This window comes from Monodelphis domestica, chromosome 2 (assembly GCF_027887165.1).
Source record: "Monodelphis domestica isolate mMonDom1 chromosome 2, mMonDom1.pri, whole genome shotgun sequence".
NCBI lineage: Eukaryota > Metazoa > Chordata > Mammalia > Didelphimorphia > Didelphidae > Monodelphis > Monodelphis domestica.
Genome location: NC_077228.1, coordinates 532761211 through 532787627, shown reverse-complemented (window position 1 = coordinate 532787627; position 26417 = coordinate 532761211). Strand labels below are relative to the sequence as shown.

General features: G+C 47.1%; 1 protein-coding gene and 1 non-coding gene across 7 annotated transcripts in view; both read right to left on the bottom strand.

Annotated features, from left to right (window-relative positions):
* The window catches only part of ATG16L1 (autophagy related 16 like 1), a 32583-nt gene extending 8620 nt beyond the window's left edge, over positions 1-23963 (bottom strand). For 2 of the 6 annotated variants that reach the window (XM_001373459.5, XM_016429320.2), the window contains exons 1-11: positions 21758-23963; positions 17326-17419; positions 16780-16885; positions 16590-16663; positions 16252-16503; positions 12210-12275; positions 6967-7053; positions 6177-6233; positions 5932-5982; positions 5153-5255; positions 3378-3483 (exon numbers count right to left, since the gene is read on the bottom strand). In XM_001373459.5, the coding sequence (XP_001373496.3) occupies positions 3378-3483; positions 5153-5255; positions 5932-5982; positions 6177-6233; positions 6967-7053; positions 12210-12275; positions 16252-16503; positions 16590-16663; positions 16780-16885; positions 17326-17419; positions 21758-21872 (1111 nt within the window). In that variant the 5' untranslated portion in view covers positions 21873-23963. The remainder of the gene's footprint in view (positions 1-3377; positions 3484-5152; positions 5256-5931; positions 5983-6176; positions 6234-6966; positions 7054-12209; positions 12276-16251; positions 16504-16589; positions 16664-16779; positions 16886-17325; positions 17420-21757) is intronic. The other 4 variants (XM_007485823.3, XM_007485824.3, XM_007485825.3 and 1 more) reach the window with 4 other exon arrangements.
* On the bottom strand, positions 4707-4998 carry LOC130457795 (small Cajal body-specific RNA 6). The gene has a single exon (XR_008917069.1). It is a non-coding gene; the product is annotated as a small Cajal body-specific RNA 6 (non-coding RNA).
* Positions 23964-26417: the final 2454 nt, after the last annotated feature.

Below are 26417 nucleotides of genomic sequence, written 5' to 3'. Positions count from 1 at the left end.
TGGTTGAAGACTAATGAGAAGGAAGAACCCAAAGGCCTATTATTCACAACCATCGGTCAGGTGAACGTGATGCATTCCACAATTGTATTTTTGTTAAACTCTCAAGACGCTCTGGCCACAGACAAGGTTCTAAAACTTACCGAACCATCATCTGGCATCTTAAGCTGCTGTCATGATGAGGGCTTGATTTTATCCAAAACTTTCTGAAGTAAGGTTTTTAAGACAAAAATTTTGGTGAGTAGAAAACTCCCAAACCCTAAGGATCAATCCCTTCTAAATCACAGAGGGCCTATAGGAAGAGGTCTTGCTGATATGTTATTACCTTTTCAATTTTTAATAGAAAAAGAATCATGTTTCAAAGCAGTAGCCAAAGCTAGGGCTAGCTCTACTGAAAGAAATGAGCAATCACTTGGTAAAATCAAGAGATCTTATTCTTTTCTGTGGGAATCAGACTCTTTCAGTAATCTGATGAAGCCCCTGGATCCCCTTCTTAGAATAATGTTTCTAATGGCAGAAAATAGGCAGGATTATTATAAAGGAAACCAATCAATGGCAAAGAAAGATGTAATTATTTCTCTACCAAAATTCACAGACCCCCTAAAATCTATCTGCAGACCCCATGGGGGTTAAGCTGAATGTTTAAGAACTAGAGATGCCGAGAAAGGTCTGAACTAATCTAAGTAACAGTTGAGAGGCCACTTGGCTAGCTCTTGTCATCATTCTAACAACTGGTGATGCAGCTATCTGATCTAGGGAATCCGCACAGGGCTTTAAAACAGTAAATAAAAGACCCACATAATCATTGCTGCATAAGCTTGAATGAGTGTCAGAAGTCCTGAGTGCAAATCTCACTTTGGATACACAACTATTCACTTTGTGCCACTGGCAAACTGCATAATGTTTCAGGGCCCAAAAGCAAATTGGAAGACCAGGATTCATCTGCAGGGAGAAGAGAGCTCCCCACAAGCACAGAATTACCCCTTGATTGACGTGAAGTCTAGGAAATAACCCACCAATGGCAATCCAGGGAAGGAATGCTGCCTCTGGGCTCTGCCCTAATTCTGTGCGTGGTCTCCAGACAGAGGCAGCTCTGACCTGATCCCCGGGCACAGGCCTGGCAGGTTCCCGATGCCTGCTGTTCTTAGCACTGAGAGGCGTCTGTTTTGGCTTTCAGCTGAGCTACAGTGACAACGTTTGTTAGAACCACAACTGGGAATCCTGGTTCCTGAGTGAAGGGAGTGCTCTGGAGGCCAATGACACACTCTCTGGCCTTGGGAAGTCACATAGCTTCTTCTAGGACAGTCTCTTTGTCAAGCTCAGTTTGCTGGGCTGCCACATGAAGGACCACAGGGGAACTAAAAGGGATCTCAGCACTTGGCCGTACCTTTTCCAGGTCCTACAAAGGCCTTGAAGGCCAAGCTCAGTTATGACTTATTATGACTTATGACTGAAGCCTGAGCTTCCACTCCAGCCCACCGGCTTGATGGCTTTCCCTAAGGCCTTTTGGTTTGATGTCACCAGGTTCTTGGGTTATTGAGTAATAGTGGTGTAGACACGTCCCCCTAATACAGATACAGAATCTCAGAGCTAGAGAGAGCCCACAGAGGTCATCTCCTCCAGCCTGCATCTGGGCTCACAAACCAAAGGCAGCTCAGTTCACTTCTGGTTAGCCAGAACCTAGCCATGTACACCAATCCTAAATATGTCCCAGTGTAACTTCTATCCACCACTCCAAGTTCCACGTTCTGGGGCCAAACAGAACAAAGCCCGGCCTTACTGAAATGGGAAGCCGGCTCAGGTGGGGCCTTCTACATCTTCTCTCTTCAGGCTCCACTGGCTACTCATTCACAGCATGTTTCCCAGGCCATCTGACCCCTGTGCTGGTCACCCCCATTCTGGGACGTGCTCCAGCTTATCGCAGCCTTTCCTGAAAATGCAGATAGTACAATGGCCAGATGGGCCCTGCTCAGGGCAGGGCAAGCCAAATGTGGATGTGCTTCTTCTCTGAATGCAACCCAGGAATGTTCTGTTCTGAACCTTTTGATTTCTTCTGAGGGTTGCAGTTTATCTTATCTTTAATTTGGAAGTTTGTCAAAAATAGATGTTAAAGCCCAAAAAAAGCTTAGAGATTCTTGAGTCCCGCTGGCAGGGCTGAATGCTCTCAGCACTGGCCAGGATGGCTCATTATTTTTCAGTCACAATTGTTGGGAATGGCTTATGCCAAGAAGAGGCATGGACTTCCTTCCACTTTATCTGGCCCAACACAACATTCTCAGAAAGAAAACTGAGGCCCAATGAGGGGAAGTGCCTTGCTTAAGGCTATGCAGGTGATTGGTGGCAGAACGACGACTAGAATGGAGAGTGTCAAAGAGCTCTTAGCCCAAATATGTTCACTGTTAAGTATAAGGACGGGGGTCGGCATGAACGAAGACTAGCCTGATGCTGACTTTCCAAAAATTTCCATTTCTTTTCATTGCAGTATTAATTCATTGAGTAATTCCATTCTGTCCTGTTTGACTTCTCTTGGGTGCTCTCACAGTTCTGAGCTGCGAGTACTGTCACTATCAATCTGCAGACTTTTCAGTTTTAGGACCATCAATGACCAGGGCGCCCACGAGGACAGATAACATCTCCATCCGGGTGGATCACAACCACTCTCCGACCGGGGTGGACTGTCTCTGACAGCTGCTAGGGTCGAATAATTCAGCCTGGTGGAGTCACACTGATGATGTCCTCCAGTGACCTCTGTGGGCTGGTCCTTGGGGCACAGATACCGAGGAGATCAGGGCCTGAAGCCCCTCTAGTGAAGGAGAGCCCGCCAGGGTTTCTATTCTATTGGCATAGCTAGTGAGGGCCCAAGGATCATTTCTACACCACGAGGAGCCATCTCCGGGAGAAAGTTTAATTAGTACTTATGTTTGTTTGTCTGGAATCACAGATTTGGAAGGGCATTTAGGAGTTCTGCCACCTAGTCCAACTCTTGCTCAAGAATCTGCTCTAAATATCACCAGGGAGTGGCTAGGGGGCCTTCCACTAAGAGCCATCACCTACTTTCACTTCTGAACAGGTAGAACAGTGGGTTCGGTTAGGTAGCTTTTCCTCTTCTCCAGAACAAATCTAGTCTCCTCTTTGTGACCATCTTTGAAATACTTAAAAGGCAGCCATCATTCAATGTTCTATTAGCCAGGCTAAGGACCTTAACTGTCTCAGGCTCCTCAGTATACTGCTCACTCTCCTCTAGTGTCTCCTCTCAAATACAGACAGTGGAGGAAGGTTCTCCAGAAGGTGCCCCCCTCTCCTCCCCGGACAGTAAGCCCCAATTCACACGTTTGCCAAATGAGACGTCCCAAGCAGTTCCTTATTGTTCTGTCTCTTACCTCCAAATACTTCCCAGAGTTTAACCCTTCGATCCATGCCTCCTGTGGCGAGTAGCCTGGAGCCTGGGCTGAACTGCACAGCATTAACTTCTCCATCATGAGCGTCCTGGAAGAAGATCAGACCCCACCTCAGCTCCTAGTTGTATCCTCACCCAAACACGGATTGTAACCAAAGCCTGCACCCCTAGCTCCTGAAGCAGGCCCATTTATAAACACAAAATATAGGAACATGCTCTCGAATGAAAAGTCTAATACCAACACCCCCTCACACCCCTTTACCACCTGTCTTAGAATCAATACCAATTCCAAGGCAGAAGAGAGGTTAGGGATAGGCAATGGGGGTTAAGTGACTTGCTCAGTCACATAGCCAGGAAGTATCTGAAGCCAGGTTTGAATCTAGGACCTCCTGTCTTCATGCCTGATTCTCTATCCACTGAGCCACTTAGCTGTGCCTACAGTTATATTAAAAGACAAAACAAAACAAAAAAACAACACAATATAAGCATCTTGGTGGTCTGATTTTGTGGCCTACCTCCCTCAAGTCTGAGAGATCTTTGCTTCGATTTTATTGCCTTTATGCACTTCAAACTAATCTGTGTTGTAACTTCTATCTTAGTGCATGAGTTGATTAAGATCTCTTCTCAGAAAGAATGACAGTAAAAATCTGTAACCGAGTGGCTCTGCTTCACCAACCAGGTTCCACGAGGTCTATGAGGTGAGATCCAGAAATGTTTCTGGGACTTTTCTCCTGCCAGGATGAGCAGCAGCCTATACATGAGCAGCAGCACCAGGAGGGTCAGGTATAGCCATAGAAATAGTCTTTATATGAAATAAAATCTTTCACAAGAAAATCCAACCATCAAGTCTTTCTGGAGTCTGGGACCAATGCCAAAAGGCCCCTTATGGCAGTACGGACAGAGTACTCCTAGCCAGTCAAGGGCCTGCAGTAGTAGCCGTTGTGAAAAAGGAAGATGAGGAGGGATTGCTTGTAGGATGGGAAGCAGAAGTCAGTAGACAGGATTTTAAAAATTGCAAGCCTCTCTTCCCATCTCATCCTAGGAATAAAGCATCACAAGCAGGGCCAGGTGTTCTTAGTGACTGTCTGAGGACAAGCATAAGCTATAATGGCCTGCTTCTCTTCTGAAGGCCTCTAACAAAAGGGTGAAACTGGAGGAAACATGCCTCACTGCAGCTCTTGGCTGACCTCCTGAACCAGACAGTGGATCAGGGCAAGTCCCCTTCCCAATATATTCGCTAGGTTTAAAGCCTACGCTTAGGCTGGACCACAGTCTGGCCCCACTATTTTCTCAGGCTCCTATCAGCCCATGAGGTCTCAGCTTGAAAACTTGAGATCAGGCACTACCATGTCCCTACTGCACTCCACTCCCAACTCCTTGGGACAGGTTCTGTTGGATACCAGCCCAGCATGTCCTTCCTCTGTCCTCTTGGAAGCACACACTGGACACATCCCAAACTGTCAGCTGCTCCACCATCCCAAGGACAACATGCCTTATGCTTGCCTGGGTACAAAAGGATGGGTGGGCTGCTGGGAGTTGTGAAGGCTGTAAGAGGGACCATGATTTCTCAGTGCAGTCAGACCTTTTACTTCTCATCACTGACCTCCAAAAACAGCAGCATCCACTGAAGGGATGGACTGCATTAGTCTAAACATCTGCTAGACCTCGAAGAGGCCTAGTTCAAATTTAGCAACCACACTGAGAGGTTCAACTGGCTGGACCTCCCGAGCCACTCTGCCAGAGATGGAATGTACTTACGAAGACATAGACTGCTGTGGTAGGCACCCGAACTTCTTTATTAGAACTGGGAGGAGCATCCAAGTTATCCTGAGGAACAGGGAAGGAGGAGACAGAACGCCTCCTGAGGAAAAATACAAATGCAGGTATGTTAAATCAGAAGATGAAACAGAGATTAGCAGGCAAGATGGCAGTCAGAAGAATCAGAGATGAATCTGCCTGACCAGATTGTTTCTATCTCTTTCCTTCCCACCTTGGCTAGTCAAAGCACTCAGAGATTCACCAAAGAAAACATTTATTAAAGAAGGCCATGTGGGAGGGCTGGTCACCAGTGAAACGGGCACCCCCATTCTTTGGGCCACAGATTCCACGATGCCCAATTGAGCCTGTTGGTTCAGGCTTGCAATGATTGGTGCCCAGTCTTCTGTGACTGCAAAATCATCAGAACGGTGAGATGGACCGCTCGCTCTCTCTCTTTAAAAAGACAGCTGAGGTCAGTGCTGGGCCTGCCTCGTTACACACTTCATTGTCAATGTGGGAAGAAACCAGCCCACGCTCCTAACCACAGCCGCATCCAAGGCAAATACCAGCATGCCGATTAGGAAGGTTAACGATAAGAGAGCATGGAGGGTGGGAGGGTCTGACCACCCCGGCTCCCCTCTGGAAGGGCTAAGAGGAACATGCAGAGCTTCCAGGTTAGTGTGGTGTCTATCAGATGACTGAGGGCAAGGAGACAGGGGTCAGCACGGCTTCAATGTCCCACACTCACATGCTGGGCTAAGAGTGGATAATGTGTTCACCTGGCAGCATCGGAAGAAGGGTGGTGTCCCAAAAGGGGAGACTCGGACAGACTGGAGGGAAAGGTCAGAGGTCAGCATACAGCAAGATGTAAGAAACAGAAAGTTGAGGGGAAAAAAGGGAAGGAAGGCACAAGCTAGAAGAAAAGCTTTGTATTCCTCGCATCACTGATATTCTTGTGTACGTTCATTATACATCTGTACAGATACAAATACATATATAAAAAGGTGAATGTTTTCTAACCTACCCAAAGATATTAGTGATAGAGTCCAGAAGGCCTCCAGCAGGCTGGGAGATTCGCTTACTAAAGGGGATAGGAGGACAGGTTTAAACCTTGTGAACAGTCTGCCCCAAACCCAATCAATGCCATCCACACCAAAAAGCGAGCTAGGAGAATATCCTACCACCGAGACCCAAACCCCACCGGGGCAAAACAGTACAACACAGAACCGACCAGAAAATACACATGGGGGAAGGCAGGAGAGAGCACCTAGCTTGTAGAAAGTATCAAGGCCAGGAAGAAATTCATCTCTCTTTTCATGTCAAGAAAACCGTAGCTTTTCCTGACATGAAATGAATTTGGTCTCAAGAGTTTTGAGCTTTAGAATTTCTGGCTATTCTTAAAACACACTGCAATGCAATGAGAAGAACCACAGCTTGGCCCATGAGAAACTTTTCTTTCAAAGTGCAGCAGTGCTGCGGCATTTTCTAAGCTCTTACAATTTCATTTAAACACTCAAAAACTCTAAGGAGGTGACAAAGTTTGGCCTGCCTCACTCCTTGGCCCTTGGAAGGAATACCAGCAGAGGTACGACTGACAGCAGGAGTCTGGCTGCTCCAGCCACACGGTCCTTTACGCCTTTCCCATATATCATGGAACACCGGAAGAGGCAGAGCCTGGGCACTGCCATCCCCGCCTGACTCCCTAACTTGGCCTGGGCAACACTCAGGCTTCTTTTACTTCTGAAATGCACACTAAGCCTCCCTGGAGCATGACAAATAGGCTTCCGTTCTCTCCCGACACACGACGTGCTTACGTGGTGGTCCGGCTGACTGTTCGAACGGGCGATGTCTCCTCGGCTGCGTCTGAAGCTTCGTCCACAAGCACTTCTATGTCATCATCCCTGGAGAAGGATGGGAATGTTTCTACTTTGTGAATCGGCTAGTGGCAGCCCCATCACGAATCTCTCCTGAAAATCCCACTATCATTTCTCATCCATCAACCACCTCTAACTAGGCCACACTATCGGAAATGTCCAAAGTGACGCTTACAGAAATCAAGGCCAGGGCTCCATGGAAAAACCTCACTTCAGAGCAAGCTTTTGGCTTCTTCGGACATCAGCCCACTTTGCGCTTGGAAGGCCCTGAGAGGCTACGGCCAAGCCAGGAAGAGCATGAGAACTGCCAGTCACGAGTCCAGGCCCCAGGAAGGGGAGGAGGATAGGGGTGGTGTGAATGCAACAACAATCTGGTCTACTAGTCCTAAGCTGAAGCCCAAGCAGTGGCAGCCCCAGGAACGATTCCATGCACTGTGGCTAAACTAGGAAAGAGAAGGCTGGCTGTGGAGGGGATATGGGCAAGGATCTGCAAAGCAGCCAAATAGCCATCCACATGACAGAGCACCAAAGAGCAAAGTCTACAGATCAGAGAGGGTTAGCAAAGCCAGAGGAAGTTCTCATACACATATATTTGTTTGGAAAAGTGAGATAGAGGGACAGCCAGGTGGCTCAATAAATAGAGAGCCAGGCCTGCAAGAGAAGAGGTCCTCCTGGGTTCAAATATGGCCTCAGATACTCCTTCTCTGTGTGACCCTGGGCAAGTCACTTAACCCCCATTGCCTAGCCCTTCTTTATCCCTTTACTTTCTAACCCCCATTACCAATCTTCTGCCTTAGAACCAATACTCATTATAAATTCTAAGACAGAAGGGTTTAAAAAAAAGTGAGTCGGAATCTAATAGCCACCTGAATTTCACTCTCAATATACTGTGTTTATGTTTGAACACAAGAGTAAGAAATCACAGCCTTTCCAAGAAATCCCAGTGTTTCTAGACAAGGATTTGTTGCTAACAACTAAATGTGATGCCTCTGTGCCTCAGTCTACTCATTTTTAAAATGAAGGCCACAGATGGGGGGAGCTGTAAGGTGTCTCCCAACTTTATGGGGGAAGGATGGAGGCATGAGGGGGCCCCCAAGGAGCTGTCAGTTAGATTGGAGCTCTGTATTCCCTCCTTCCAAGGGTTTTTGTTTATTCTCAAATGAATATGAAAGGCTCCTCTCCCCGGCAAAGAGGCTGTGCTTCTTGTTCAGAACTTTTCTGCATGGGGGAAGGAAAGTGTTTTTCAAATTCAACACCTCACTCCCCCCAACAAGAATGTCCCCTCTCCTTGTCACTGACTCCTCCCCAATTGAGAAAGAAAAAAACCCATAGTGCTTTGTTCTTAATGCCTCCTACTGAACTGCAGTCTCTGGAGAAGAGGGAAAGTAGAGAAAAGAAGTAAAATGAAAGATTTACTATATTGAGATCCACACCAAGAATGGAGCAGAGAGATGGGCCCTCCATGGCGTGGAGTATGTGGCACATAGCCCTGACCTCAGGGAGCAGCAGCTCCCAAAGGATCCTGGAAGAATTCCTTCTCCTTGGGTCCCTCCTCCGAAGCATCCACACATGAAAATAGGGACGCCTGGGCTCACATGATGCTGACTCCTAGTACTCTTGTGGTCTTGGGCAAGTCATCGCACTTGGTCTCTATGAGTTAAATATCTTATAGGACTGCTGATCTCATCAGCTTTAGAGCTTGACGGAATCTTGGAGGCCACCTTGCCAATCCCTTCTTTTGCAAGGTGAAGAAACTAGGTCTGGTGAGCTGGTCCACTTGCCTGGGTCACCCCCAGGAGTGGTGGGACACAAGCATAAACCTTAAATCTGCACCTGAGAGTTAGTATCATTTATGAAGACCTTCCCATTATGGAAGAGCACGCATGTGCCCAGGGACCAAAAGCATGGCTGCAGAATGTTGCACGCTACCACTGGAGATGGCAAGTCAAGGACACACGGCCAAGCTGACCTCGCCTTGTGGACCACAAATCATTTCTTTAGATCTGACGATTTCAATCTGGCCTCGGACACTAACTAGCTGGGTGAACCTGGGCAAATCATTCAAACCCCATTGCCTTGCCCATATTGCTCTTTTGCCTTGGAACCAATACACAGTACTAAGATGGAAGGTGACTATTAAAAGTAAATAAATCAGTGAGTTAACCTGAAGATTTCTATGGGCCATACCAAGTCCCCAGATTTAACACAATCAATTAAGCAGGGTCTGCTTCTAAGACATCTGGGGAAGGCTTAGGTCCTAAAGACACCTTCTTTATCCGACAAGATACAGAACCCGATTTCTGTGGTCCAATATCCAGCTAATAATGTGTTGAGCCAGTTGGGCCAGAGTGTACCTGCTTCATGTTGACCTTCCACACTTCCCTGGAAGAACACTGACTAGAAGGGGTTGCAAACTGTGAAGATGCAAAGAGTGAAAAATTGTCTGAGACACAGAATAGTTTGGAGATAGCCAGGAGAACTTAAAGAACCCAAATAAAAAACGATCCACAATCCCGAACTGTATTTTTTTTACCTCCCATCTTAAGAGTCAATACAAGAGTATATTGACTCTAAGGCAGAAGAGCAGAAGGGCCAGGCAACTGGGGTTACGTGACTTGCCAGGGTCACAAAGTTAGGAAGTAGCTGAGGTCACATTTGAATCCAGGACCTCCTGTCTCTAGACCTCGATCTCTATCCACTGAGCCATTCCTCTACCTCCTGAACTGTTTTTACTCTCTGGCTTCTGCACTGTAATCTCCACAAGGGCAGGGTTGAGTCTTTGCTCAACGTTTAACTCCACCATCGGGCAGGGGCCTGCACATAGTAGGCAGATCAATGTTTTCTGAACCCAAATTATTAAACTACCACCATGTCCCTGAATGGGATGTGTGTGCCATAATGGTGTGACACACCAGTTCCTATATTTCTCTTCCCATTCCTTTTAATGCTGAGAGGGGAGTGAGGCAGCTTGGCTCTCATCAAATGATAAGCCATGAATAGTTGGGGGAGCCGGGAGAAAAGGCCTCATACTCTTCTGGATAACTGAAGGGAAAAGCCCTGCACATGCTAAAGGCATCATCGCCGCTGGTGTTCGTATTGCTCTTTGAAATCAAGATCAATTTTCAGCCTTATCTGCAAATGACACAAGCCTCAATCTCAAAAATGTCCTAGGAGCAACCATCTCACAAGCTGGCCATTGCATGCAGGGCTGGGAAGCTTCTTAATTACCATCCCTGCAGGTACTGTGCACTGCCCCCCCCCCCCCCCCCCGCAATCTTTTGGTCCATTGAAGTGAGCTCCTAGCAAGCATGAGTGTCAGAGACGGTGTGAGCTCTCCAGGCACAGTCTCCCCTCCCCTTCCTGGCCAATTCCTTTTTTCTGTATGGGCTTCAGCCCCTGGAAGGTTCTGCTCTTCTGTCGAGGTATATTACAGAGAATATTTCAAGTCCTTTCCCAACCCCCAAACAGTAGGAACAAAGGACATTGTACAAAATTAGTGCCAACCTTGACAGATGTTACTGTGTTTGGCTTTGGGGCTCCAGCAACAACAAACAGTTGGGGGAGAGGGGGAGGCAGATACTGCATTACCTTTAAAATTGGGAGGCATCAATCAAGTAATAACAAGCCCCCCTTCCCCTCTTATTTTGAGGCCAGAGGTATTTAGGGCCCCAAATGGTCCTAGGAACGCAAGTGCAGTCTGTGCTGCGGGCTCAGAACAGCTATCTGAATGGCTGCTCAGGGACAGTTTGCTTAGCTTCCTCTCCACAATGGCTGTGCATTTTAAGACCCGAAGAATTAGATGCCAGGCAAAAGCCAAATGGCATCTTCTGAGCCAAGCAGAGGAAGGGAGGGTGTGGTCAGAAAGCCAGCCCAGGAGCTGGTTGTCGAGGTCTACAAGAACAGAGGTGGCATCCACAGAGGGTTTCTGGTTTTGGGGAGCAGGACAGTGAGGGAGTGGGATGAGCCAAGCAGACCCCCTGTGTGCTCCTGCATTGCTCATGTCCCATCTTCAAGTTTCTCAGAGGAAGAAGGGGTTGCTGGGCAATCCAGGCTCTTCCTCCTGACTACTTTACAATAACATCTATTTCCAGCACTGAAACTAGTCACGACCAAGTCCTGCATGGACACTGAGAGCTGGCCAGGCCAGGTGAGGAGCAGCAGCCTGATGGCTCCCCTAATGACCGTCTCAAGGGGGAGGATGGTGACTTGCAGGCTGTTGGCTTTTGACTCTGATGGCCAAGTTCCTTCTTTCTGTGGCTTTGAACTCACTTCCTCATTCACACTGCCCTCTTGTCCCTCCTGGAAATTCTGAGCATTTAAGAAGAATTTAGGGGAAACAATGTTGGCGTCCCCTGGCAAAGCTGAGGGTGCACAAGAATGACCACTGGGACCAAGTGGGTGGGGGGAGGGGGTGCCCATGGGGAAATCAAAGATGAAAACTTGTAATGTCTAAAAAGTGAACAACAAAAGAAGCTGAATGGCTGTTTCCGTCCTAAACCATCTAAGCTTTCTGGCTGCGGAAGAGCCCTTTGGCATTCAGAGAGCTTGCCCCAATTTGTGCTTAAATATCTGGTAGGAGTTGCTCTGGGGAACCTACTTCAGGACAAGGAGACTGGCAACATGCCATGCCCCTCCTCCTGGACGTTCTGCCCTGACTGGCTTCTAAGGTGGGTGAGGGCAGGAAGGCCCCCGATAACGGCATAATCAGGAGGTTCTGGTATTTCCACAATAACTCTCCTTCAAGAGCTGCAAGCTTTGAAACACCACGTGGGTTAAGACAGTGAATAAGAGCTGAGTTTTCTTTCAATTCATACGTAAAAAAAAGACACAAACAAAAAGTCAGGTGGTCTCAGCTCACTACAAGAGGCCTTGGGCTCCTGTGACCCTACTAAGCCAACAGCAGGACCTCCATTTGGTCATTTTTAAAGCCAGCACTCCTGCCCTGTTGGCCCAGCGATCCTCTCCTTTACTGTCATACTTCTTCCTCTCACAGCCTATTGCTGTTGGGCTCAGGTCACAGTGCCCTTTGGACAGCCCAGAGGTATGAAAACAGCCCCTACCCCCAATTTCCAAGCATTGCTCAGCAGGCTGCAGGGGATGAGGTAGGGTATAGACAGAGGCTGGGCTAAGGATGGCCAGAAAGGGTGGCTGGGCTTGGCCTGCCCACTGCCCAGGACACTTACGGTTCTACAGGCAATGGCTCTTTGGCAGCTTCAGCGAGTTCCTTCTGCAGCCGGGCCTGGCGGCGTCTAGAAAAAGTCACAGCATTAAAACCCAAACTTAAGACCCTTGCATGTGCCGATGGAGAGCTCCATTCTACTACAGGGGGCTCTGAGACTATTTCAGGAAGAACGAGTCCCAGGCTGAAACATACAAGCACACACGTGCACTCCCACCCATTCCCTTCCGTCCCGTCTTTCTCTAAAATCCAATAGCCACCCAAGTCACTCCCTTTACTAGCAAAGACAGGATAGAACTGAGAGAAAAAAGGGGTTAGAGAAGTCATATGACTTGGTAGTAAGTGGGAGAGGTGGGTTTTGATTTGGTACTGAAATTCCAAGACCTTTTCATGACCTCCTACCTATGCAAAAGGAATGAAAAAAGGGGGACAGCTGGGTGGCTCAGTGTTTAGAGAGCCAGGCCTGGAGATAGGAGGTCCTGGGTTCAAATCTGACCTCGGACATTTTCTAGCTGTGTGACTCCATTAAGTCCCTTAATCCTCACTGCCTAGCCCTAACACTTTTCTGCCCTGGAACCAAAACACAATATAGACTCTAAGATGTAAGGTAAGGGTCTGGAGGGAGTGGGAGAAGGAACAGAGCGGCTCTGGTGTGTTTTTGCCCATCACTGATGAAGAAAAATGGGGAGGGCAAAAGTAAAACAGCCAGGGTTGCTCCAGCTGCTTCCCCCAGGGACAGCCAGACTTGGTCTTCTCAGGCCCAAGGGCAGTGAAAGACCTGCCAAGACCCTCCTGCTCTTCTAGGCGGGGGAGACCTCTGCACCCTCTCTATTCATTCTCCTCTTTGTCCTCCTGCCCAATTCACCCAGCCCTGTCACTGTGGCCCTCTCCTGCTTTTCTCTTCAATCCTGCTGCCTGTCCCCTCCAATCCAACTTCCTGAAACCACACTTTCATCATGTGACATCCTTGCTCAAACCAAGATGGATTACCACACAAAAGAATACCCAAAGTAACAAAAAATGAGGGATCTGGAGGTCTATGGAAAGCCCTAAGCAAAATGAGACAAAATGAAAAGTCCATGTCACGGCCCCTCTCCTCCCCAATCCTAGGAAGCTATAATATGAACTGAACTAACTGGGATGGTCATCGATATCCACCTAAATGTATTTTGACTGTATAATTACTACTTTTTAAAAACTGGGGCATAATAAAAGCCTGGTGTGGTTCTTCACCATCATGTCAACCAAAGTCCAATTGCCTTCACTTGGCTCTCCCAATCTCGCAAAAGCCAGTTTTGTGTGTGACTCTGGGCAAGTCACTTAATCTGTGCCCCAATTTCCTTCCCTATAAAATGAGGATAATACCACTTACCTTCCAGGGTTGTGAGGCTAAAGTGAGATCCTATTTCTAAAGTGCTTTTCAAACTATAGTCTTCTATAAAGGCTGGCTACTAATTCAGATGCATGGGGGTAAGGTGGGGAGAACTTTGCCCTTTGGGTCTTTCCTCTCAATTCAATTCAATGAACATTTCTTTCTTTTTTTTTTGGTGAATCTTTATTAAGTACCTGCTATGTGCCAGGCTCCGTTCGATGCTCTGTGTATGCTAGAAGTTGCCATTACTTAGTAAACAGTTACTGTTCTAGGAGATCTGTAGCAGTAGGAGTCTTTTCTTCTTGGATCCTGGTCTCCCAAACTGGACTCCTGCCTTTTGGAGGGCAGGGCCCATTCTATGACTTCAAGACTCTCTCAATAAAGAACTTACCACTTGCTCAAAGGGACTGCATCAGCACTGCTGGGATACAGAGAGCTTGGCTGGTATCTGATGAGAGAGCTCAGGCCCTGGGCCTTAAGGAGGAGGGTCTTAGGTCAGACAAGACTGCAGCCACCTGACCACAAAGGTTCCCCCATCCTAGCTGGTTGCCTGACTCTCCAACCTGCCATCTGGAAGGAAAAGCCTGAAGCCCAGCTCTCCTTTCCCAGCACCTCCCTCTCTTCACTTCCTCTCCCACAAGCAGGTTCTCATTCTCACCAAGAACACATCATAACCCCCCAAAGGCCCACCCTGAGGTTGTGACTGGGCAGGGACTCTGCAGGCTGAAAGCCATCTGTTTCGTTGCCGAGACAGAGTAGGGAAGCTCTCCCCGCAAAACCATAAAAGGCCTCTTCTCTTGGGGCCCAGGGAGGCAGAGCCCAAGTGCACAATCTGCCTAACCAGGACAGGAAGCCACCTCAGTTACATTGGGGATGACCTCAATGATTGATTAACGGCAAGTACTACTTCAGGAGGTCCAAAGCAGAGAAGAATTAACCCTTGGTTAACTGGTGGGGTTGAGATGAAGCCCTCCCCTCCGGTGACAGGATCGCCTCTCTTTGGTGACACAGGAGATCGTGTCTAAGCCTCCAGGTGTAAAGAGGCCTAAAATTCATAGCGGAAGTTGGCTCACAGACAGATGACTTCCAAGAAGGAAATGGAAGATACAACAGCAGTTATATCAATTCTGACCAGAAGAACTGAGGTGGAGGATGAGGGAGTCAGGGAACAACCACTTTTTCTGGCTTGGAGCTGTGATGTCACTGGGTGTTGGGGAACTCCCTCTATCACTGTGGATTAGGCTCAGAGCTCCCGGCTACGACCTGGAAAGAAGCTAAGCCGTTTGCCCAGGCTTGGCCCAAGGGTCTTGGCCAGGTCTTTCTGTGCTATGACCCACCCATGAAGGATGAACAAAAAGCTCTGTGCGAGAATGTAGGCAGCATGGATGGACACAGTGACCAGAGCTGATCATGAATGCGAAGGATAATAAACAAACAAGCTATGTTGGGACCAAGAAGGACCAAAGAAGACCCAGACCCCAAGCTTGGGGTGGATGGGACAATGACAACTGCTGATGAAAGGAGTCTCACACCCTCCACAATCCAACTCCCGCCTATTTCTCTCTTTCCAGGCTGTGTACTTGCTCTTCCACCCTTGATGACGGAGACAGGTTACAAGAGCCTAGAATGAGGACTAAATCAAACAAGGTATCATTTAGAAGGGATAAAGATGAAGCCCTGGCCTAGAGTTTGAAAAATCAACCTCAAAGTATAAGCAGGAAGAGATGTAAATAAACCCAGAGGTCACATGGAAAAGACACAAGATGTGTGGGGTAGTTAACGTGAGATGTGGCAGCTAAACACACACATGCACATTAGGCTGTGTTAGCAGGGGTAACATCCAAAAGGGAGAAGCCCTTTTGGTCTTGGCCAGTCACTATCTACTTAACACATTGTTACATTATCTCACAGGCCTGTTTTCTAATTCTAGTTTCTATGACATGTAATAAAGAACAATGGAAAACTAGCAAAACTCTAGAGGATGGCAAGGAGAAGCTAAGGGCCCTGTGGACACTCAGCTGGGCCAAAAGCCCAGAAGGCCCAGGCAGGCTTTAAGAGTATCATACCAAGGAAGAGAGAAATCTACTTTGTGGTGCCTGGCAGGAAGAACTAGGAGCAGTATACAGAATCGACAGAGGAGGGTTTTAGGCTCAATATCAGGCAGACTTTTCTAATAATTAAAACTCTCCAAAAGTGGGGGTTTTGAGGGATGACCATTTTTGTGTTTGGTCATTCAAGGAGAGGTTGGAATAGGTAGCCTCTGGGATTCTGAAGATACTTGTGGTTGTATGTAGAACAAAAGGTGTGGAAGGCATTCCTGAGAATCTACTATATTTGTGAGATATAGGATGTTCAAGTGGAATCCATTAGTTTTCTAGAACTTGCCAAATAAACTTGGTACCAAGTACTTGAGAGAAGTCATCAACTGGGGAGGTTCCAGGAGGCTGATTTAAAAAGGAAAAACCACCACATGCTTCAAAATAATAAAATATCAATTAGCTTTTGAAAGCTGTTGGTTTTTGTTAATGTGAAGCTACAAGAGGCAAGTCATATAAGAAGAATGAGTTTCCTGGTGCTTATCAGAAACTGAGCACCCAGTAAAGCCTTCCCCTGACCTCCTCTTGGTTAGGAATGAAAAGCCCTCCCCCAGGATGAAGTCAGTCAGACATCTCACCGGGAGTCCTTTTCATTTTCTGCATTGAGGCGATTGGCCTCCTGGGCTTTCTCAGCCATCCAGCGAGTGACCAGCTCTTGATTATCCTCAGTAGTCTTTCTCAGCTTCTCTTCTAAGGCAGTAAAGGTGATCTGCAGGGCATCATATTCATCCTTTAGGGTCTGGTTGGCTCTTTCAAAATCCTGAAGCCTATTGCGAAGTTCTTGGCACTCAGCTTCCAGCTCACTGATTTTCTGCAAATATTCAGCAATTCTGGAAGTACACCAAGGCCAAGAGAGGAGATAAGCAACGGGTGGGTCCCAAATGCCAAGCTCTGGGAAAGTTATATTTCCACTTACTTTGCTTCATTCATCTGCATCTCTCGGTCCTTCTGCTGCATCTGGTTATTCAGGTCAATCACCGATTGAGCTAACTAGGGGATAAAGACATGTATGCAGAGTCTATTAGGTAAAACTTGATTGGATGGTCTTACTACCCTCCCAGCCAACATTTTGAGACAACAAAGAGTGACCAGATAGATATTCTCACCTCCCCACGTTTCTTATGTAATTCAGTTAATTCTTCTTGATGCTTAATTCTCAGCTGGGCCATTTCTTGTAATTGGGCATCATTCCACATGCCATCATGTCCTGGACTAAGATTCCAAAAATCAGCCAAGTGAAGGGAACATGGGGAAGACAAAGAAGAAAGAATTCAAGTGACCTTTGGGGTCGATTTTTTTTAAAACCCTTACCTTCTGTCTTGGAGTCAATACTGTGTATTGGCTCCAAGGCAGAAGAGTGGTAAGGAAGGCCTAGGCAATGGGGGTCAAGTGACTTGCCAGGTTACACAGCTGGGAAGTGTCTGTGGCCAGAGTTGAACCTAGGATCTTCCTTCTCTAGGCCTGGCTCTCAATCCACTAAGCCACCCAGTTGCCCCTTGGAGTTGAATTTAAATAGCAAAACATCTTCATTACAGAAATTACCCACAACCCTTAACTCACTTCCAAACAAGAATAAAAATGCCTGAATCTCTGGTCTGCTGGAAAAAGGAACCAATTCGCCAAAGGAGAGATACTTAATCATCAGAGAATACCTGATTTCATGCCTGCCTTGCAAGTCGTGTTTTTCTGCTTGTAGTTTGTCAGCCAACACCGACTGAAGGTCTGATTTCTCCAGCAACTTATTATCTGTTAGAACAAGAAATTCATGCATGAGGAGCAAAATCAAAATCCAATCTGAACTCAATGACTGACATCATGTCCTCAGTAATGCTCGTATTAATTATGTATCATGAAATGTAGGGTTGGGCCACCTTCAATAAGGCAGCAGGAGCATTAGGACATTCTTGATGGAACCCAAAGTATGGCAACTTTGAATGGTTTCCATTCTAAGCACAGGCTATAAGACCCAAGAAAGGTGTAGAAGCACAGCCAACAGAATACTCTTATATCAAGGACACAGTGAATTTGCCTTATGCCAAAGAGATCATTTATACTCTATTCATCTTCTAGCAGAGGAAAAACAAGGCTGAGATTTCTCCTGTATCACCCAGCTGGGAGTAGAACCAGCCCTTGAACACAGACCCTCCTAGTCCAAGTATGGCACTCTCTCTTATCCAATAATTCTGCTGCCACCTAAGAACTGGTTGGGCCAGTTATTAATCTTTTCTGATTGTAAACAGTAACAAAAAGGATACAGTTCATAGGGTCACAGTTCTAAAACTGAAGGGGACTTAACAAAATTAAAAACCCTTACTTACCTTCTGTCTTAGAATCAATACTGTGTATTGGTTCCAAGGCAGAAGAGTGGTAAGGGCTAGGCAATGGGGGTTAAGTGACTTGCAGAGGATCACACAGCTAGGAAATATCTGAGGCCAGATTTGAATCTAGGATCTTCCTTCTCTAGGCTTGGCTCTCAATCCATTGAGCCACCCAGCTGCCCCTTGAAAGGGCCTTCTTGAAGCCTTCTAATTTAATGCTCTCATTTTACAGATGAAGAAACTGGGGGCAAGGAAGATTATAAAGGAAGGGATTGAAACCTCTACCCTTTTGTTTCCAGTGCCAGCTCTTTCTATTCCATGGCTCTGAAGCAGTAATTCTCACTTCTGGTTTTTCAATTTTTCTCAAGCTGTTGCTAGTTACCAGATAGGAGTAATAGAAAACATACCAAAATAAATTTTAATTGAAGAAAACAAAATAACCTCACCATGACCTTCCATCTCTAACTTGAGAGAGAGAGAGAGAGAGAGAGAGAGAGAGAGAGAGAGAAGAGAGAGAGAGAGAGAGAGAGAGAGAGAGAGAGAGAGAGAGAGAGAGACAGAGACAGAGACAGAGACAGAGAGAGAGAGAGAGAGAAGGGAGAAAAAGAAAGGAGAAAAATGGCTTTGGAAGGAAATAGGCATTTATTAAGCACCTTCTAAAGTGCCAGGCACAAACAGTATCTCATTTGATCTCAGAATCCATGCTCATTCTGCAGGGGGAGGAAATCAAAGTAGACAGAAGTTAAAATAACTTCCCTATGGTCACACAGCCAGAAAGTGTCTGAAGCTGGATTTGAGTTTGGGTCTTCCTCACTCCAACCTCTGCACTCCATCCACTCTACTACAAGTCACCATTAAATCACTATCACAATTCTCAAGCAGGCTAGAAGTCAGCAGTTCTCTGAGAAAGGGCTTAGACTGCTTAGAGTCTGTTACACTAATGAAGTGTCTCCTTTTGAGGGTATCATGACTTCTTGCCATATGTTGCCTTCTCTTTGGTGCTTTTCCCTTAACCCCACGGGCAGAAAGCCCAACTCAAGGTTCCTTTATGCACCCTGGGATGATGATTATGAACAGATATTACAGCTTCTGCAAGCCATGATATCCACAGTGGACTCTTGCTATGGCCTGATGACAAATGATGGTGGCAGTGATTTGTGGGGGCAGTACTGAACAGAAACAGTTTTTCAGGCCAGTAGATTAAGAGTATCCTGCATCCACGATACCATTTTAGGTCTTTCAATGGATACATTGGGGAGGGCCTTCCTAAAGGTCCCTTCAATGACAAAGGAGAAGGCAGAGGAGATGGACTGGATGGAGAGACACTACTGATATGGCCCAGAAAGACCACAAGGAATTCAGAAAAGGGGAGGTTTATTCCAAGAGGGGAAAATGCCTCTTTCTAAGCTTCTTCTACCCAGTTTTTCACAGGGAAGAGAATGCCCAGAACTGGCAGGGCAGCAGCACGCCTGCCACCCTCACAATTTCCAGTGACAAGCCATATGGCTCCATAAAAAGTCATTCCTTGGAGGCAGAGAGCTGGGCTGGTTCAGGGAGGAAGAAACCCAAATTGAGCACAGAATTTTAGAGTTCAAAGGACTTTAAAGACTATATACTCCCACAAATTAGATTAGAATTAAGCAGCAAAGAGCTAGCTATGAAGGGATACTGACCAAGGTCACACAAATGTGCAGCCGTGACCGATCTCTTGATATGTAATGGGACTAATGCCATAGCTCACCAGCATCTGGAAGCTGAAAGGGACCTCAGAAGCATTCTTCTACCACAATGCTGACTAAAGGACATCCCAGCCCTGCCCACTTGCCCTTTCAGCAAAGCACTAATCTAAAGGGGTTATTTTGACTCAATCATTCTTTCTAGGACTTTCTAAGAGCTGCATGGGAGCTCCAAGACCAGTAGCTCATCACTCTGACCCTAAAGGGCCATTAGTTCTCTCAAGGCTGAGGTGCCATACATTGGGGAAGCTGAAGGGAAACTTGAAAAAGAAACTGATTTAAATTGAAAAGGGATTGAAAAATAGTCATTCATGTAGGGGGTACTTGATAAATGTTGATATTAAGGTGTAAAAGAAGCTAGTAATTGTATAATGATGCCTTAAACAAAGTACATGACAATTTTTTGTCCTTGGCACTAAAGAAAAAAAAAGTTAATTTAGAGTAGATTTTCTTGACCTTTATATACAAAAGGTTAACATTTAAACTTATATAGTTACTAACAAAAAACTTCTAAGCATAACCGACCTTCAAAGTTAGACTACAAATATTTGAAAGCTAAGAGTCCGGAGGTGTAGGAGATATGGAAAAAGAAAAAAGATAAGCTGCCACCAGCAGCTATGATTATCCTGACCATTTATTAGGCATCTATTCTAAGCAGAGCAGTAGGGGACTTGGTTTGGAGTCACTAAGGCTTGGGTTCAGGTCCTGCCTTTGATACAAAATGCCAACTCTCTTAGTCACAGAGTGCTCTTGGCAGCCTCTAAGACAAACTTGACAATTTGCACTGAGTGAGGGAGTTTCCACATCCCGAGTTCCCCAAGCTGATGAAATGACAGCTTGGGGGTGGAGGGTAGGTGGACAGGAAAGCAGGGGTAAAGAATTTCATCAAGTGTTAGGATAAGACTAAACTCAAGTAGGTGGGCATCCTTGCCCTCCGGGAGTTTCCAGCCAAGGAGGGTTCAAGATCTCTGACAAACCATACAACTGTCTAGTGAATCCATGACTATTTTAGGCCAAGGTACATGACTGCTGATCTGGGTTCTGAGTAGTTCTGACAGGTGTTGTCCAGAGCTAGAAGTCATTCTCCCTCCCCTCTCCAGGAAGGGCTTCAATATTACCCATCACCTCTCTATCATGTTCCCAGCAACACTAATCACAGCCCCTAACAATGAGCAAGGGCCAGATGGCAGCCACAGCAGTGTGAGCCTGAAGAATCCCTTGTCCTTTGGGCTGCTCTTTGAGCAGGTCATAGGAAAGAACAAAGCAAACACCCCAAGGATGATGTGTGAGAGCACCAACTAGGCTGAGATGCACTGGGGCACCTGTAGGGCCTGTGTTCTTTTTCTATTTAGGAGGAGCTGAAGATGCCCCTTCCAAACGTGATAGGGTAAGAAACTCACATTTAGACTAACGTTAAATAAAACTGTTTAGGGCAGCCACAAGGAACAGAAAATGCAGAGCAGAGTATTGAGAGTTTTCCTTTCAGAATGGCCCAAGTGTCATCATTTCAACGTGGGGAAACATCTCTTAGGGGTGAAGCATCTCTCCAGGAGCGCCAAGGCCCAATTTGGGGACCTCGCGGCTGCAATCCCGGCTCCGCCCACCGCACCCCGCTAGTGGAGACTTTAAAAAGAAAAAAGGGAAGCATACACCGAGACTGGCTTAGGAAGCAGCGAAATGACGCACGGAAACGTCCCCAAAGGAATTCTGAGAATGAGAGACACGCAGAGACAGAGACGGGGGAGGGGGAGGAAGAGAGGGGAACGGGGAGATAAAGAGACTAGGCAAAGCCGGTGGGCCAGGGCCGTGTGCCGTCTACCACCGAGGGGAGCCTAGGCCAGGGCAAAGAGCTCAGTCCGGGGGAGGCTCATGCGTTCGAGGCCAGGTTAAGGACCCCTGCTATCCCTAGTTTCGTGCCGGTCAGCATCGCCCCCCCCCACCTCCAGCTCCCATAGCAGGCCCGGGCCCCCGAAAGCACGTGGGCAAGACAAGGAGGAACGGGAGGCCCGAGGGACCCACCGGACACTCACACTGCGCGATGATCTCCTCGAAGGCCTGCCTCTGGAGCCGGTCCCGCCGCCGGAGCTCATCCGCGATGTGCCGCTTCCAGCTCGGGAGCCCGGAGCCCCGGAGGCCTGTCGACATCGCCGCCGTCACCGGACCGGGTCCTCGCCGCCCCCCGCCGCTTGCTTCCGACCCACGTCCGCCGCGCCCGCCCCGGCGCCGAGCATTGGGGACGGCGCCGGCTCCGGGTCCGGGTCGGGCCGGGCCGGGCGGCGCCTCAGGACGTCTCTCTCACCTCCGGCTGCCGCTCGCTCGGTGCACAACCGCGGCTTCCGGTCTGCACCGGAAGCTAAGCGAGCGCGGGCCGGGAAGTCCCGCCTCCCCCGCCCGGGACGCCGACGTGCGCACGCCATAGGGGACGGGCGACGTCTTTGGGCTCTCTTCCGGAGGTGTAGGTGGGCGGGGCTGGAGTCGGGGCTACACAACTCCGCGCTTTCCCTCTCCTCCCTCATCTCCTTACCCCGTGCCCAAGGGACAGATTTTTCGCTTCCCGCCCCTTCCTCAGGCCTCTGCCAGTGGGGAGATGCCACCCTCCGTCTACTCTGCGGATCCTAGCTCCCCGCTTGGCTTGACTCCCTTCCATGATGGGGAGCTCACTATCAATCGCTGAGTTAATCCATTCCTTTTTACAGCCTTCCTGACCAACCCGTGGGAAGGTCTCTTGACTTCGCCCCTCGGTCTTCCTCTACCCCACATTCACTCAATGTTTCTGGTTCGGCCCCGCTGACTTGAGTTCCCTTTCAGCCTGGTTCAGTTCAATTCAGTTGTGTTGCGTTTCAGCCCAGGCCTGCTGAGTTCTAGACTCTCCCATCAGGAGCCTGGATGGATCAGGCCCTTTCCAGGGCCTGGGGAATCCAACCACCAACACTCCTGGTTCTGCTGATATTGCTGCCCCCCAACCCAAGAGGGGACCCTAGGCCATTGTGTGCTGGGAAGACCCTCACCTGGCAGAGGTCACTATTTTTCGGTCTGAGCTTTGCAAATGGAGAAACTGAGGCTCTACGAGATGAAATAACTTGGTCCTAGGCAGAGGCAGCAGGGGCAGGATTTGTTTGTTTTGAAACATTTTCATAACTGTCTCCCTCCCTGCCTCCTGCCTTCCTTTCTCCTCCTCCTCTCTGTGAAGATGCCCTCCTGTCTGCAGGGGCTCCTTCCTAGCCCCCTAACAAGCTGGTGCCTCCCTTCACCCCTCCTCAGTGGGGACCTTCCATTTTCACTCTATAGCTTCAGTCTCAATAAGGATGGATTTGGGAGGAGCTTTCCCTGGGGATCAGCCGTCTTAAGTACCTGTAGGGCCCTGACTGGCCCCAGAGGAGCAAAGGATAGGGGCTCTCCTCCCTCCTTGGAACTGGAGAGGCCAAATGGCCATAGGTTTGGTCCTGGAGAAGCTCTCTAATTCCTTTCTACTTACAGGGGTGCATGAGGGCCCTTTAGCTTGTAAACCTTAAAATTTCTTAGACTTATAAATGTTGGAAATTTCACCTTTGGGAAATTTCATACTTGAAAAATTTCCTACTGATAGTCTATTGGAATGTGAACCCCCTTGGCATGGGAGGGTCCTTCTCCCTACTTAAGATTACTTTAGGACAGAAACCTTTTGTTGAACAATGGAAAGGGCGTTGACCTATGCTTAAGCATAGAACAGGAAGTTCTTTGAGTCATGATTGATTTTAAAATTGATACAATAGAGATACTTGGAATGACAGAACCAGGTCTTGGAACTTCCAATCTCCACCCTACTCAGGGTAACAGGATTTAGGAAGGGCTGCAGCAAAAGGATCAAGATTTAATTATTTGAGAATATGACCTTCAACAGACATGTGCAAAGCCAGAGACCTCTGGGCAGTCCTGGGTTAAGCTAGAGCCACCATTGGCACAGGGAAGACATGGACAGTGATTGGTAGATGTGAGAACTGAGGGGAGGGAACTTAGATGGTTTCCTTAAAGATGGATGGGGTCTGAGGACTGAGGGGGGTTGGAGAGGTTTTGCTTTGAGAGGTTGTGCTCTGAGAAGCTTGCTCTGAAGGAGGCTGGAGGTGGAGGCCCCTGAGACTGTTTCTCCATTTTGGTCACGTGAGTGATAGGGACTGATCTCTTTTCTTTGCCTCAGCTATCTAAGGGCTTGGGTCTTTTGTCCCAGCCAAAACAGAGGGGGTATTTAAGCCCTATTCCCTTCTCTTCCCTTTCTCTCTCTCTCTCTCTCTCTCTCTCTCTCTCTCTCTCTCTCTCTCTCTCTCTCTCTCTCTAATACCTTTCTTCCTCCTGTTTGTAATTAAACTCCATAAAAGGTTGACTGCTGACTTGAGTTTTCATTTAGGAATTACATAGCTGAATTCCTTGGCGACCTTAAATTAATATATATCAGTCTTTTAAAGTGATTTCCTTGTCACAAGCTTTAGGATTCCTGTTAAGAACTATATACAGAGTTCGTAGAAGTCACTTAGATTTGTATGCACACACATACATTTTTTAAAACTCTGACCTGTCTTGGAGTCAATAATGCTTATTGGTTCCAAGGCAGAAGAGTGGTAAGGGCTAGGCAATGGGGTTAAGTGACTTGCCCAGGGTCACACAGCTGGGAAGTGGTTGAGGCCAGATTTGAACCCAGGACATCCCGTCTCTAGGCCTGGCTCTGAATCCACTGAGCTACATAATTGCCCCTGTACACTTATATTAAGGAAAAAGTTTCTCTAAAAAAAAATCAGTGTGCTCACATCTTCAATAAATAACTTTTCCCAAAACAAAAAAATTAAATATATAATAAAATAACATTGTATACATTATATATAAACATATAGAAAGAAATATAAGATTATATATATAACAGACATAATTGTCTGTTTATTCAGTGAGATTCCTCTTGTTTTGTATCCTTTTATCTATTGGAAAAAATAAGGTAAACAAAATGACTGACCTTTAGCAGAACCAGTGAAGAGACACACTGATACTTTGCCCTTAGCACAATGCAGTGATTAAATAAAATTGTAATAAAACTTTAAGTTAAAAGAAGCAAGATAGAGGCTTTGTCCTCAAGGATCTTATGGTACACTTCATAGGTGAAATTGAGAGCATGGAGATCATACAAAACCCATTTTACAGATGAGGTGGCTAAGGCCTGGAGAAACTCACCAGGCATGCTGGAAAAGAACTGGATTTGGAATCACGGGGTCTGGGTTCAAAACCTTGCTTTACGACTTTTTGACCTGTATGATCATTGGTACTTAATTGTAAGAAAATGGTACAAGAGAGAGATGGATCTGTTCTCTCTGGAAATGCTCTTAGAGCTGAATGTAACAAGCCAGTTGAAGACCAACAATCCATCTGAACAAATATTGATGTCAGTTGCAGTAGATAGCTATGCCAAGGCACCATTTTGGGACTGGAGGCATCTACGGTCTAATGGGGGATGGGGGTGCATGAGAGCTGGACACAAAGAACAATAATAATTCAAATGAGAAAATGGGGAAACCCATAGAAGAGAGTCACAGATGCAGGGAGCCTTGGAGGTGGGGAGCATTACTGCAGTTTTATTGGGTTTTGTTTGGGAAACAGAGTTTGAACAGGTAGAGAATGAGGGAGGAGAAAGGCTCCAGGGATGAGGATGGAGGATACAAATGTATGGAGGGAGGAGAGGTCTGCCAAGATAGATTGTAGAATGGCTAATAGGACCATGTGGCTACAGGACATAGAAAACGTGTAGAAGAGGACCTGGAAATGGGCTGGAAGCTAGCTTTGGGAGGGTCTTGAATGCCAGATTAGGGCAGGTGATTTTCTGAAAACTTCTGGGATTTTCCCTTTGTGCTTTGGCTTGGTTAGCCTTCAGGTATCCAGGTGTGCCATGAAGAGGCATCCCAGTAGGATGTAGGGAGGGTGTATACTCTAAAAGGTGGGCACTAAAACACACTGTCCCCTACTGAATGCCAGGGAGCATTTCAAACCCTGACAAGTGGAGAACACGAAGCACTTTGCAGATGGGTCTTCCTCTCATCTTTTGAAGATCAGAGGCCAAAAAACCCGAGTTCAAATCTGGCCTCAAAGAGTGACTAACTTTGTGACCCTGGACAAGTCATTTAACCTCTGTTTGCCTCGGTTTCCCTATCTGTAAATGGGGGTGATAGTAATATCTATCTCCTGGGCTGAAAATGATAAATGGGGATAAAAATGAGAGAATATTTGTAAGGTGCTTACTTAGCACAGTGCCTGGCATACCCTAAGTGCTATTATTAGTTAGTTAGAGGAAGGGAAGAACCATTGAGTCCATCTGACCTAATTCCCTTCTTTTTAAAGATGAGACATGCTGAGGATTGCACAGCTGGTTGGTCCTGAATCTCTGTCACATCCTATGATCCCTCCTTGATCCCCTACTTCCTAATGCTTTCTATTGTTTAAACCCTTACTTTCTTAGTGTCGAGTCTTATTTGTTTAAACCCTTCCCTTCTGTCTTAGAATCAATACTGTGTATTGGTTCTAAGGCAGAATAGCAGTAAGGACTAAGTAATGGGGTTTAAGTTATTTGCCCAGGGTTATACACTTAGGGAGTGTCTGAGGTTAAATTTGAACCCAGGACCTCCTATCTCCAGACCTGGTGTTCTCTCTACTGTGCTACGCAGCTCCCTCTCCCCGATG